This window comes from Nerophis lumbriciformis, linkage group LG32 (genome assembly GCF_033978685.3).
Source record: "Nerophis lumbriciformis linkage group LG32, RoL_Nlum_v2.1, whole genome shotgun sequence".
Classification (NCBI taxonomy): Eukaryota; Metazoa; Chordata; class Actinopteri; order Syngnathiformes; family Syngnathidae; genus Nerophis; species Nerophis lumbriciformis.
The window spans coordinates 10,390,621-10,406,330 of record NC_084579.2 but is presented as its reverse complement, the minus strand read 5'-3'; the positions used below and the strand labels follow the sequence as shown (position 1 = coordinate 10,406,330).

At 39.8% G+C, this 15,710-nt stretch overlaps 1 protein-coding gene across 5 annotated transcripts in view; it reads right to left on the bottom strand.

Moving 5' to 3' along the window:
- The window catches only part of bmpr1bb (bone morphogenetic protein receptor, type IBb), a 127,887-nt gene that overhangs the window by 44,127 nt on the left and 68,050 nt on the right, over positions 1-15,710 (bottom strand). For all 5 annotated transcript variants that reach the window (XM_061926995.2, XM_061926992.2, XM_061926991.2 and 2 more), the window contains one exon: positions 3,915-4,144. In XM_061926995.2, the coding sequence (XP_061782979.1) occupies positions 3,915-3,987 (73 nt within the window). In that variant the 5' untranslated portion in view covers positions 3,988-4,144. The remainder of the gene's footprint in view (positions 1-3,914; positions 4,145-15,710) is intronic.

Below are 15,710 nucleotides of genomic sequence, written 5' to 3'. Positions count from 1 at the left end.
ACGCGCAGCTTTTGTCCAATATCCGCAACTTCCATGCACGTTTGGGCTAATCAGCACATTTTTGCAAATTGAAACGCGCTCGTAAACTGACTCATCAAAACATGAGTATTGGGACAAAGATAAGACCTTCTGGAGGAAAGTTCTGTGGTCAGATGAGAAAATGGAGCTGTTTGTCCACAATACCCAGCAATATGTTAGGAGGAGAAAAGATGAGGCCTTTAATCCCAGGAACACCAAATCTACCGTCAAGCATGGTGGTGGTAGTATTATGCTCTGGGCCTGTTTTGCTGCCAATGGAACTGGTGCTTTACAGAGAGTAAATGGGACAATGAAAAAGGAGGATTACCTCCAAATTCTTCAGGACAACCTAAAATCATCAGCCCGGAGGTTGGGTCTTGGGCGCAGTTGGGGGTTCCAACAGGACAATGACACCCCAAACACACGTCAAAAGTGGTAAAGGAATGGCTAAATCAGGCTAGAATTAAGGTTTTAGAATGGCCTTCCCAAAGTCCTGACTTAAACGTGTGGACAATGATGAAGAAACAAGTCCATGTCAGAAAACCAACACATTTAGCTGAACTGTAACCAAATATTAACTTTGCTGTATGTATACTTTTGACCCAGCAGATTTGGTCACTTGTTCAGTAGACCCATAATAAATTCATAAAAGAACCAAACTTCATGAATGTTTTTTGTGACCAACAAGTATGTGCTCCAATAACTCTACCACAAAAAAATAAGAGTTGTAGAAATGATTGGAAACTCAAGACAGCCGTGACATTATGTTCTTTACAAGTGGATGTCAACTTTTGACCACGACTGTATATATATATATATATATATATATATATATATATATATATATATATATATATATATATATATATATATATATATATATGTATATATATATATATATATATGTATATATACAGGTAAAAGCCAGTAAATTAGAATATTTTGAAAAACTTGATTTATTTCAGTAATTGCATTCAAAAGGTGTAACTTGTACATTATATTTATTCATTGCACACAGACTGATGCATTCAAATGTTTATTTCATTTAATTTTGATGATTTGAAGTGGCAACAAATGAAAATCCAAAATTCTGTGTGTCACAAAATTAGAATATTACTTAAGGCTAATACAAAAAAGGGATTTTTAGAAATGTTGGCCAACTGAAAAGTATGAAAATGAAAAATATGAGCATGTACAATACTCAATACTTGGTTGGAGCTCCTTTTGCCTCAATTACTGCGTTAATGCGGCGTGGCATGGAGTCGATGAGTTTCTGGCACTGCTCAGGTGTTATGAGAGCCCAGGTTGCTCTGATAGTGGCCTTCAACTCTTCTGCGTTTTTGGGTCTGGCATTCTGCATCTTCCTTTTCACAATACCCCACAGATTTTCTATGGAGCTAAGGTCAGGGGAGTTGGCGGGCCAATTTAGAACAGAAATACCATGGTCCGTAAACCAGGCACGGGAAGATTTTGCGCTGTGTGCAGGCGCCAAGTCCTGTTGGAACTTGAAATCTCCATCTCCATAGAGCAGGTCAGCAGCAGGAAGCATGAAGTGCTCTAAAACTTGCTGGTAGACGGCTGCGTTGACCCTGGATCTCAGGAAACAGAGTGGACCGACACCAGCAGATGACATGGCACCCCAAACCATCACCCAACCATGCAAATTTTGCATTTCCTTTGGAAATCGAGGTCCCAGAGTCTGGAGGAAGACAGGAGAGGCACAGGATCCATGTTGCCTGAAGTCTAGTGTAAAGTTTCCACCATCAGTGATGGTTTGGGGTGCCATGTCATCTGCTGGTGTCGGTCCACTCTGTTTCCTGAGATCCAGGGTTAACGCAGCCGTCTACCAGCAAGTTTTAGAGCACTTCATGCTTCCTGCTGCTGACCTGCTCTATGGAGATGGAGATTTCAAGTTCCAACAGGACTTGGCGCCTGCACACAGCGCAAAATCTACCCGTGCCTGGTTTACGGACCATGGTATTTCTGTTCTAAATTGGCCCGCCAACACCCCTGACCTTAGCCCCATAGAAAATCTGTGGGGTATTGTGAAAAGGAAGATGCAGAATGCCAGACCCAAAAACGCAGAAGAGTTGAAGGCCACGATCAGAGCAACCTGGGCTCTCATAACACCTGAGCAGTGCCAGAAACTCATCGACTCCATGCCACGCCGCATTAACGCAGTAATTGAGGCAAAAGGAGCTCCAACCAAGTATTGAGTATTGTACATGCTCATATTTTTCATTTTCATACTTTTCAGTTGGCCAACATTTCTAAAAATCCCTTTTTTGTATTAGCCTTACACAATATTCTAATTTTGTGACACACGGAATTTTGGATTTTCATTTGTTGCCACTTCAAATCATCAAAATTAAATGAAATAAACATTTGAATGCATCAGTCTGTGTGCAATGAATAAATATAATGTACAAGTTACACCTTTTGAATGCAATTACTGAAATAAATCAAGTTTTTCAAAATATTCTAATTTACTGGCTTTTACCTGTATATATACACGTATACATACATATATACGTATACATACATATATACGTATACATACATATATATGTATACATACATACATATATATACACAAGTATATATACATATATATATATACACACATATATATATATATATATATATATATATATATATATATATATATATATATATAAGTATACACATATATATATACATATATATATATATACGTATACATACATGTATATACGTATACATACATATATGCATATACATACATACATATATATACACATACATACATATATATACACATATATACATACATATATATACATATATATATACGTATACATACATATACACGTATACATACATATATACATATACATACATATATACGTATATATACATATACACATACATACATATATACGTATATATACATATACACATACATACATATATACTTATGTATACATATACACATATACATATATACGTATGTATACATATACACACATATATATACGTATACATACACACACATATATATACGTATACATACATATACACACATATATATATACCTATACATATATATTTCTTTTTTTTTCAAATAATTATTTCATAACATTACCTATTTTCCATCCTTAAATAAGAATAACAGACCAAAATAAATGTTACACAGCTGTTACTTCCTGGCAAAAAACTGTTGTCAGGTTTCTCTGTTTACATTTTCACACTTTCACACTATTTTGTTACACTTTATTAAGCATTTCTTACATATTCCTTATTTTTGCACCTTTATTTAAAGTATTAATTGTGAATTTGTAATTTTGTTTGAATTTAATCCACATTCATAGGGACCCCCTTGAAATTGAGATGCTGCATCTCAAAGGGCTATCCGGAATAAATTGAATGGCCATTTTCCATAAATCATAAAAAATATCAATAATTATAGTTATTGAGCGATACAACAAACTTGTACGGTGATACAGTTTTTCGGCCATATTGCCCAGCCCTCGGCTCAATGCGGCAGCACGCTAGTAAGTGTTTTACTCTCATTCTTACCAGCTGTCAATCATTTTTCCAACTAGGAGGAGAACAAATGCCACTTAAGGGGGGGCGGGGGTCACAGACCCTCCCGCCTGTCACAACCTTACAGGGCGCACAGCAGGACACTGTTGGCATTCATGGTAAAAGACAACTGTCCGTCCGTCTTCAAACAATTCAAAACACGAAGCGGAGGGAGTGTGTGTGTGTGTGTGTGTGTGTGTGTGTGTGTGTGTGTGTGTGTGTGTGTGGCAGGGGGGCGGGGGTGGATGCCAGATAAAAGCGCACCTGGTCTCATGGTAGATACCAAGCAGCGCATGCTTTTTATTTCAAGTTGTTAGAAAATGGGAACTCACCGTGCGACCCTGGACTCAGTGATGCCAGTCCACCCAGCAGCAGCACCACCACATGCCAGGCGGGCACCAGCATTGCACCGCCGCCTCCCCTCGCCTTCCAATCCGCACTTAGCACTTGTGCCAAAGTGGTAGCGCGGCTCCACCGGCGTGTCCTCCTGCACTTAAGACCAGACCAGTCCAGCTCTCAGGAGCGCTCCGCTTCTTCCGACTACTACTCGCACACTGACAGCCTGGGAGAGACAGCCAAAGAGAGATGAGTGGGAGGGTGTGTGTCTGTGTGTGTGTGTGTGTGTGTGTGTGTGTGTGTGTGTGTGTGTGTGTTACCACTCTCTCTCTCTCTCTCTTTCTCGCTCACACACAATGTACACAACAGCTGAGTGCATGAGCGTCCGCACATATGGAACCCGTCTTGTGCCGCCCCGGGCTTGAACCGGAGACCGCTGATTGAGGGGCAATGAGCTAAAAGCCTGATCTGTCAGCTAATTGTCCAGCACGACTCTTAAGGCGTCAGGGAGTGAGGTTCACACACACATTACTATTGCATAGCCACACTAGCTGGCATCCGTTACGCATACAGTACTAAAGTTTGAACACACCTTCTACTCATTCTATGTGTTTTCTTAATTTTCATGACTATTTACATTGTAGATTGTCACTGAAGGCATCAAAACTATGAATGAACACATGTGGAGTTATGTACTTAACAAAAAAAAGGTGAAATAACTGAAAACTCTTGGCATTCTCTTGATGAGCTTCTCGATGGTTTTCACTTCACAGGTGTGTTTGCAGCTCATCGAGAGAACGCCACGAGTGTGCAAAGCAGTAATCAGAGCAAAGGGTGGCTATTTTGAAGAAACTAGAATACAAAACATGTTTTCAGTTATTTCACCTTTTTTTGCTAAGTACATAATAATAATAATAGATTTAATTTGTAAAAAGCACTTTACATAGAGTAAACAACCTCAAAGTGCTGCAGTGTATTAAAAAAAGAAAAAGAAAAAGATAATAAAAAATAAATAAAAATAAAAACTAGAACAGCTAAATAGCTAGAACTAGTATGCATATATCTAAAAAAAAAAGGCTTTTTTAAAAAGAAGGGTTTTAAGCCTTTTTGAAAGCATCCACAGTCTGTGGTGCCCTCAGGGGGTCAGGGAGAGCGTTCCACAGACTGGGAGCGGCGGAGCAGAAAGCCCGGTCTCCCATTGTTCGTAGTTTTGTCCTCGGAGGTTAGCCTGTCCGGAGAGGAGGTGTCGAGTGGAGGATTTGGGGGTGAGTAGTTCTTTGAGGTAGAGGGGGGCATTTCCATGGAGGCACTGGTGGGTTAGTAGGGAGACTTTGTGTTCAACCCTGAGTGGAACAGGAAGGGATTTGAGAATTGGTGTGATGTGGTCATATTTCCGCACTCTCGTCACGATCCTAACATAACTCCACATGTGTTCATTCATAGTTTTGATGCCTTCAGTGACAATCTACAATGTAAATAGTCATGAAAATAAAGAGAACACATTGAATGAGAAGGTGTGTCCCAACTTTTGGCCTGTACTGTATATTGTACATGAAGTGTCATTATGTACAGTGGAACTTGAGGACCTTCTCGATGTTAATTGAAAGTAAGTATACTTTTAAAAACAGTTATGTTTGTAGCAATATGGTTGTTTAAGTTAAGGATTTGGGGGATTTCTGATCGTTAATGAGGGCACCAAAGGGACTTCTGTATAGCTTGTCGTTATTGTTGTTTTGGCTTGTTAATAAAGAAACAGTTGAGTCATCGCCTTCTTGTTATGTTTGTTTGGTATACAGTACTTTATATTACTTTATATTAGAGATGTCCGATAATGGCTTTTTTGCCGATATCCGATATTGTCCAACTCTTAATTACCGATTCCGATATCAACCGATACCGATATATACAGTCGTGGAATTAACACATTATTATGCCTAATTTTGTTGTGATGCCCCGCTGGATGCATTAAACAATGTAACAAGGTTTTCCAAAATAAATCAACTCAAGTTATGGAACGAAAATGCCAACATGGCACTGCCATATTTATTATTGAAGTCACAAAGTGCATTTTTTTTTTTTAAATGCCCCAAAACAGCAGCTTGGAATTTGGGACATGCTCTCCCTGAGAGAGCATGAGGAGGTTAAGGTGGGCGGGGCTGAGGTGGTGGGGGGGTAGGAAGGAGCGGGGGGTGTATATTGTAGCAGCCCGGAAGAGTTAGTGCTGCAAGGGGTTCTGGGTATTTGTTCTGTTGTGTTTATGTTGTGTTACAACATAAACAGCAGCTTGGAATTTGGGACATGCTCTCCCTGAGAGAGCATGAGGAGGTTGAGTTTTTTTTTTTTGATTGATTGAAACTTTTATTAGTAGATTGCACAGTACAGTACATATTCCGTACAATTGACCACTAAATGGTAACACTCGAATAAGTTTTTCAACTTGTTTAAGTCGGGGTCCACGTAAATCAATTCATGGTAGGTGGGCGAGGCTTGGGGTGGGCGGGGTTGAGGTTGTGGTGGTGGTGGGGGCGGGGGGGTGTAGCGGGGTGTGTATATTGTAGCGCCCCGGAAGAGTTAGTGCTGCAAGGGTTTCTGGGTATTTGTTCTGTTGTGTTTATGTTGTGTTACGGTGCGGATGTTCTCCCGAAATGTGTTTGTCACTCTTGTTTGGTGTGGGTTCACAGTGTGGCGCGTATTTGTAACAGTGTTAAAGTTGTTTATACGGCCACCCTTAGTGTGACCTGTATGGCTATTGACCAATTTTGTTTTAAAAAGTCATAAATTTTACATTTTGAAACCGATACCAATCATTTCCGATATTACATGTTAAAGCATTTATCGGACTGCCGATATTATCGGACATCTCTAGTTAATAATGTATTATTTATTATGTATTACTCATTTTTAGTTTTTCATACATTTTTACTTGTGTTACTCTATGTAAAAATGTTCATAAATGAAGAATAAATGTCAAACTGATCCTGTCCAATACAAAATACAACCCTTTATGTTTCGTGTCACAGTAGTGTTAGTCATGAACCCAGGATGCAGAGACGGCAGACAACGTGCCGGTAAATGTAATTCACGACTTTTTTCTTATAAAATTGGGAAAAAAATGCTCATATGTTTCTGTTTCTCTGATATTGCAATATTTTCTCGTAAATGTATTACTTGTTTTTGTAAAATGATTACTTTTTTTTTACTGCAAAATGGTGACATTTGTCATACGATAAACAGTGCAGCGGGGAAGTGCACCAGAAGGGAAAAAAACAGGAAGCATAGGGAAAGTTATTCAACAGGGATGTACAAAGCACAATGATCCAGACCCTTCCAGAGGACAGCACTGGCATACGAAGCATCCGGATTGGCAACCGGGAACAGGTGTGTTCTAATTGGCAGTAAGGGACGGGTGAGGGAGCCAGCGCTCAGAGAGGAGAAACGGTGGCAAGAAGAGGGCAAACAGGAAATGGAAACAAAAATAAAAAGCGCCGGCCGGACAGGAAATAAAACAAAATACCAGAAAATAATATTAAGATTATGACAACCTCCTAAGTAATACACTTATTATTCCTTCCATTGTGCATTGCAGAAATGACAAACCAATTATTTAACCAAATAAACCCAATAAAGGATAATGTTTTATTCACATATACTGTTGATTCTTAAAGTGTAGTACTGTCCGAGTACAACTGATGGCATGTGAGCACCACATTTATTGAAACATCTGGCAGTTAGCCAAAGATTTGCTGGAATTAAACTGAGACGACATTTATATTAATGTTTGACTCGCCTTATACACTACAGGCTATTTACCCTCACCTTGGAAGCTAAACCAGCTAAAAGGATGACCTTCTAGAACCAATACATTTCATTTCCAATAGAGAGATGTCCGATAATAGCAGACTGCCGATATTATCGGTCGATAAATGCTGTAGAATGTAATATCGGAAATTATCGGTATCGGTTTCAAAAAGGAAAATCTATGACTTTTTAAAACGCCGCTGTGTACACGGACGTAGGGAGAAGTACAGAGCGCCAACTGCCTTTGCGTGTCGGCCCAATCACATACTATCTACGGCTTTTCAACACACACAAGTGAATGCCATCCATACTTGGTCAACAGCCATACAGGTCACACTGAAGGTGGCCGTATAAACAACTTTAACACTGTTACAAATATGCGCCACACTGTGAACCCACACCAAACGAGAATGACAAACACATTTCGGGAGAACATCCGCACCGTAACGCAACATAAACACAACAGAACAAATACCCAGAAACCCTTGCAGCACTAACTCTTCCGGGACGCTACAATATACACACCCCCCCCCCCCCGCTAACCCCCACTCCCCCAACCCCGCCCACCTCAACCTCCTCATGCTCTCTCAGGGAGAGCTTGTCCCAAATTCCAAGCTGCTGTTTTGAGGCATGTTAAAAAAAAAAAAGCACTTTGTGACTTCAATAATAAATATGGCAGTGCCATGTTGGCATTTTTTTCCATAACTTGAGTTGATTTATTTTGGAAAACCTTGTTACATTGTTCACAACAAAATTAGGCATAATAATGTGTTAATTCCACGACTGTATATATCGGTATCGGTTGATGTCGGTATCGGTAATTAAGAGTTGGACAATATCGGAATATCGGCAAAAAATCCATTATCGGTCATCTCTACAATAGATTGCCTTTTTACTCTATAACTCCATTTGTCAGCCAGTGTTGTACTAACGTGGGTCATAGGATGAGGTCGCAAAAAGGCCAAATTGCAAAAAAAAAAGACTGTTGCTCAAGATCATCATTTAGGTGTGTCTCTGGACGTGCTATAATTGGTAACTGAGAGTCTGCTATTATTAGTGTGTGTGTGTGTGTGTGTGTGTGTGTGTGTGTGTGTGTGTGTGTGTGTGTGTGTGTGTGTGTGTGTGCGTGTGTGTTTGAAAAGACAAACACTAGAAGTATATTACTCGGGCTCAGTCCGCGGGCATCACATCAGGTGATGAAGGGCGATTAGAGCTCACACCTCCAGGCACCGCCACCACTTTGCTACTTCACAATAATCCAACATGCAAACATGCACCCCGTGCTAACAATAGGGCGGGCGGGGGCGTCGAGGGGGGGAGTCGCATTCCACAGCTCAATTATAGGTTTTACTCTTTTGCTCTTTGCAAGATTGCATCACGACACAATCACACACTTTGACCACATGGTCATTTATGAACAGGTGTATTGTGCAACGCAGAGGTTGCCTACAGCCACTAGGCGCTAGCTACTGTAGATCAGTGGTCCCCAAACATCGGGCCGCCCAAGAAATTATAAAAATATATAAATAAAATATATATATATATATATATATATATATTTTTTTTTTTTTTAATATTTTTTATTTATTTATTTTTTCTAAATTTTAAGAAATTATAAAAATATATAAATAAAATATAAATATATATATTTTATTTATATATATTTTTTTTTTTCTTCTAAATTTTAAGAAATTATACAAATATATAAATAAAATATATATAAATTTATATTTTATTTATATATTTTTATAATTTCTTAAAATTTACTAAAAAAAAAAATATATATATATATATGTATATATTTATATTTTATTTATATATTTGTATAATTTCTTAAAATGTACTAAAAATTTTTTTTTAAATATATAAATAAAATAAATATATATATATATATATATATATATATATATATATATATATATATATATATATATATATATATATATATATATATATATATATTTATTTATTTTTAAATTTATTTATATATTTTTATAATTTCTTGGGCGGCTCGATGGTTGGGGACCATATATATATATATATATATATATATATTTATTTTTATTTTTTAATTTTTTTATTAAATCAACAAAAAACACAAGATAAACTTACAATTAGTGCACCAACCCAAAAAACCTCTCTCCCCCATTCTTTCACACAAAAGGGTTGTTTCTTTCTGTTATTAATATTTCTGGTTCCTACATTATATATCAATATACCTGTAGATCAATACAGTCTGCAGGGATACAGTCCGTAAGCACACATACATGATTGTATTTCTTTATGACAAAAAATTTAAAAAATTAATTAATTAATTAATTAAAAAAAAAAAAAAAAAATACCATACCTCCACAGCCCCCCCCCCCCCCCTCCCCCCCGGTCCGTGGGACAAATTTTCAAGCGTTGACCGGTCGTTAAAAGGAAAGGCCATGTAACACAGTGGTAAAAATGCCCCTGTGACAACTTTTTTGCAATGTGTTGCTGCCATTAAATTCTAAGTTAATGATTATTTGTAAAAAAAAAAAAATGTTTCTCAATTTGAACATTAAATATCTTGTCTTTGCAGTCTATTCAATTGAATATAAGTTGAAAAGGATTTGCAAATCATTGTATTCTGTTTTTATTTAAGATTTACACAATGTGCCAACTTCACTGGTTTTGGGTTTTGTAAAATGAGGTACTAGTGTACGTACATTTTTGGACAAAATACTACTGAATTCTCGCAAGGTGCTGCTTGCACGGGTGTTGTGCACAATCCCCTGCCCTGTTGATGCTTTGCCACATTTTCACCTTCTAGGTCAGGGGTCAGCAACCCAAAATTTTGAAAGAGCCATATTGGACCAGAAATACAACAACAAAAATCTGTCTGGAGCCGCAAACAATTAAAAGCCTTATATAAGTCTTATAATGAAGGCACCACATGATGTAAGTGTCTATATTAGCCTACTATCAAAATGGCTTTAAAAGTCTTATAATGAAGACAACACATGATGTAAGTGTCTATATTACCTATATAGTATTAGCCTACTATCCAGGGAGCCACTAGGGGGGCGCTAAATAGCTGCATGCGGCTCTAGAGCCGCGGGTTGGTGTTTAATAATACTTAGAAAAGTCTATTCTTTACCTAGAAAAGTCTATTCTTTAAGCAGGATTAGAGAGAGGATCACCTGTCTGGCCATTAGGCAAAATGCCTCGGCTCCAGAATGGGAAAGGTGTAAAAAAATGCCAGCTGGGTTGTTTACTCAATCCAAATGGGCGGAGGAGAGTAAACAGAGAAGAACTCTTGGCGGCGTTAAAGCGGAGGCAAATGGGTCAACACCTGCCTCATGCTTCCACAAGCCGCCGCTTTTGGCCGCTCGAGCTGTCGGGTCTGATTTGCGCACATTTGTGGAAAATGTTTGGGCCCGTGGAGCGGTGAGGACGGGTCAGTGCACCTCACACGCCCATCTGCGCTCCAGCACACACCCAGCATGGAGCCTCCCAGCGCCAGGAGCGGAAGGGAGGGGGACTAGCTGGGGGTCTCGCTGCCTCCTTTGGGAGGTTCGGAAGTGGGGTAGACTTCCAGTGAATAGTCCCTTGAAGGTCTAACTCCCCTTTCTTCTAGCAGCTTCTTCACAGTCAAAACCACAATCTAAAAGCTTCAAATTCCTACCATTCTGAAATGATTTCCTCTTTATATTTACATCCTCTGATGCTGGTGGTAGTTATCATGAATAACTGGCAGGATGAGACATAGCATTACAGTAGGCTGACCATATTCTGAAATCCCAAAAAGAGGACACATGCGTGCCAAGGCCGGGACTAGGTGAAAATTTGCCAATGATACTCGAACTTGCTTTATAAATAATATATTTATTTAAATTAAAGCATTTTTTCTCCTCTGTTGACAGCAGTGTTGGCACTAGGAATTTTCTAAATGGGGTCCCAGGGACCCCATCAAGTCATAAAAATTGGGTCCCACAGTACATTTTTGGGGTCCCACTTTTTTGTAAGTGTTTTGAAAACAAATGATAAACGTATGCATTATCCTGTTATATCTCACATTCTATATTGTGTTTTGGAAAAAGGTTGTCATAAATGTTACTTAATTCATAAAAAAATAATAATAAAAAAAGAAAACAAATGTGAATGCATATGTAAATGCAGTGACGTGCGGTGAGGTTGATGACTGGTGAGGCACTGACTTCATCACAGTCAGATTTACAAACATATGAACCCTAAAGAGTATCTTATTCACCATTTGATTGGCAGCAGTTAACGGGTTATGTTTAAAAGCTCATACCAGCATTCTTCCCTGCTTGGCACTCAGCATCAAGGGTTGGAATTAGGGGTTAAATCACCAAAAATGATTCCCGGGCGCGGCGCCGCTGCTGCCCACTGCTCCCCCCACCTCCCAGGGGGTGAACAAGGGGATGGGTCAAATGCAGAGGACACATTTCATTACACCTAGTGTGTGTGTGACAATCATTGGTACTTTAACTTAACTTTAACTTTACACATACAAACTGTAGCACACAAAAAAGCACATTTAATAAAAAAAACGTTATTATGGTCTTACCTTTACTTAGAAATGAAGTCCACAACTAAAGCCCTCACTTAAACTTTCCACGTGCAAGATTGAATCTATTTAAAAAAGTGTAACCGAGGGTTTATAAATGTCGCCTATACTGTATGAAACTACAAAATAACAAACACGGAGGCTCCAGTTTACACGAGGACCACTTTATTTACCTTCTTTCAAAAACCTCCGCTCCACTCCGTGTCACATCACTTCCGCTCTTAGCGCCTTCAAAATAAGAGCTCAAGGCATATACTGTATAACAGCGCATAACAGGAACTTAACATCACAAAGAGAAAAGCCCATGAAAATAGGTTACAAAAGTTATTTAATAAGAAGCCAAAAAGTGCAAAAACAATAATGTTCGTGTTGGAGGAGTTGTGAATTAGGTACACCTGCAGTATGCAGGTGTATCTAATGTTGTGTCTCTGCAGTCATTCACAACTCCTCCAACACCAACATTATTGTTTTTGCACTTTTTGGCTTCTTATGAAATAATTTTTTAAAATAGATTCAATCTTGCACGTGGAAAGTTTAAGTGTCTGCTTTAGTTGATATAACAATTCTACGGCGGGGGTGCAGGAGGCGAGCCTCAGCCAGTGCGTCTTTTGCAGCCGTTTTATGATCGCTCAGCACAAGAAATACTTTACACACATACAGTTGTTGACAAAATACACTGTACATTATATACCTCAGCTAACTAAACTATGGAAATGTATAATATAATTCATATAGCAATACAGTCTCACAGCACAGCAGGCCAGCAGTTAGCCGAGTCATTGCGCAATCCATGTTGCGGCACTGAGTGACGTGCCTCAACTGGCTGCTGATCACCGCACCGTCTCTTCTCAGTATTTGAACGGCAAATGTGAAAATTCAGCGATTTTGAATAAAAATAATCTAAAACTGGTGAAGTTAAATGGAAAATAACTTTATAGTATAATCACTGGATACATATAACAATTTAATTTTTTTTTTTTCTTTTTACATTTTTTTATTTCCTTGATGGCAGACGTCACTGCCCCAGGGGTACGCGTACCCCCATTTGAGAACTACTGCCTTAAAGCCACTGTGACCTATAATAACTGACAGTACTAAAAAAGCAATTGTTGATAAGGTGATTGTGGTCAAAAGCTATGGAAGGGCACCCAAAACACAAAGAAAAAGCCTATTTTCAATGTTAAATAAATGCTGACCCAGCAACCTGCAACAAGTTCTTGGTATTGTTAAAATGGTAAATATCTAACACTTTACTAAACAGACAAGCGGTACAAAAGTGCATGGATGGATGAGACCAAAAAGGTGTTTTACATTATACATCACATTCACCCACTCACACACTGAGTGGGCTCTAACCACCACCCATCAGGAGCAGCTCAGGGTTCCGTGCCTTGCTCAGGGACGCTTGGACATGAGCTTACCATGCAGGGAGAGAGCCGGTAGCCCTGCGGTTAGAAGACGGCCACTCTACCCACTAATGTCTTGTAAGTCAAGTAGTGTCCTGACAGAAGTCACGCTCTGTTTAAACTTAATTGCTGACGTCAGCACGCCGACACCAGCCCTCTTAACACGGATAGCACCACACAACTAGTGAGTAGCCTTAACAACACCGCACTTGCTCATTATGCGCCAAGGCAGGGCTGCGGAGCTGGCGCTGAGCACCGGGACGGACGGGCTTCACAGTGTCTTGTCTGAATGAGCAGGTATCGGACACTTAGGTCTCCTTAGACCAGGGGTCGGCAACCTTTACCACTCAAAGAGCCATTTTGACCAGTTTCACAAATTAAAGAAAACAATGGGAGCCACAAAAATCTTTTGAAATCTAAAATGAATTAACACTGCATACAAAGTTGTTTTTTTTTGCTATGTATAAACCAGGAGTCTCAGACACGCGGCCAACACCTTAATATGAAAATTGAATGTTAGTGCGGCCCGCGAGATTTATATGAATGGCGCTTGACAGCGTCATACTTGTCAACCCTACCGATTTTTCCGGCAGACTACAAATTTAAGGGCATCTATTCTTTCGAACGTGCCGTCATGGTACAGCATTTGGCGCCCACTATAACTAACTAGCATGCCGATTCAGCCACACGTTGTATGGGACTTCTGCTTGCTCACGTAAGTGACAGCAAGGCATACTTGGTCAACAACCACACAGGTTACACTGACGGTGGCGGTATAAAAAACTTTAACACTCTTACTAATAATGCGCCACACTGTGAACCCACACCAAACAATAATGACAAAACACATTTCGGGAGAACATCTGCACCGTAACACAACATAAACACAACAGAACAAATACCCAGAATCCCATGCAGCCCTAACTCTTCCGGGCTACATTGTACACCCCCGCCCACCTCAACCGACGCACGGAGGGGGGGGGTTGATGTGTGGGGGAGCAGGGTTGGGGTGGGGGCGGGGTTTGGTGGTAGCAGGGGTGTATAATGTAGCCCGGAAGAGTCAGGGCTGCATGGGATTCTGGGTATTTGTTCTGTTGACATTTATTTAATAATACCACCTTAACATTTGACAACCAAACAATTACACAAGGCGAATCAGTAAAGAATCTGGGTATTATCTTCGACCCAACTCTCTCGTTTGAATCACACATTAAGAGTGTTACTAAAACGGCCTTATTTCATCTCCGTAATATCGCTAAAATTCGTTCTATTTTATCCACTAGCGACGCTGAGATCATTATTCATGCGTTCGTTACATCTCGTCTCGACTACTGTAACGTATTATTTTCGGGTCTCCCTCCTATGTCTAGCATTAAAAGATTACAGTTGGTACAAAATGCGGCTGCTAGACTTTTGACAAGAACAAGAAAGTTTGATCATATTACGCCTATACTGGCTCACCTGCACTGGCTTCCTGTGCACTTAAGATGTGACTTTAAGGTTTTACTACTTACGTATAAAATACTACACGGTCTAGCTCCGTCCTATCTTGTCGATTGTATTGTACCATATGTCCCGGCAAGAAATCTGCGTTCAAAGAACTCCGGCTTATTAGTAATTCCCAGAGCCCAAAAAAAGTCTGCGGGCTATAGAGCGTTTTCTATTCGGGCTCCAGTACTATGGAATGCCCTCCCGGTAACAATTAGAGATGCTACCTCAGTAGAAGCATTTAAGTCCCATCTTAAAACTCATTTGTATACTCTAGCCTTTAAATAGACCCCCCTTTTAGACCAGTTGATCTGCCGTTTCTTTTCTTTTCTCCTCTGCTCCCCTCTTCCTTGCGGAGGGGGGGGGGGGGGGGGGGGGGGGGGGGGCACAGGTGCGGTGGCCATGGATGAAGTGCTGGCTGTCCAGAGTCGGGACCCGGGGTGGACCGCTCGCCTGTGCATCGGCTGGGAACATCTCTGCGCTGCTGACCCGTCTCCGCTCAGAGGAGGCGTCAGTGCGACACAGTTCGCGTATCGGTCACG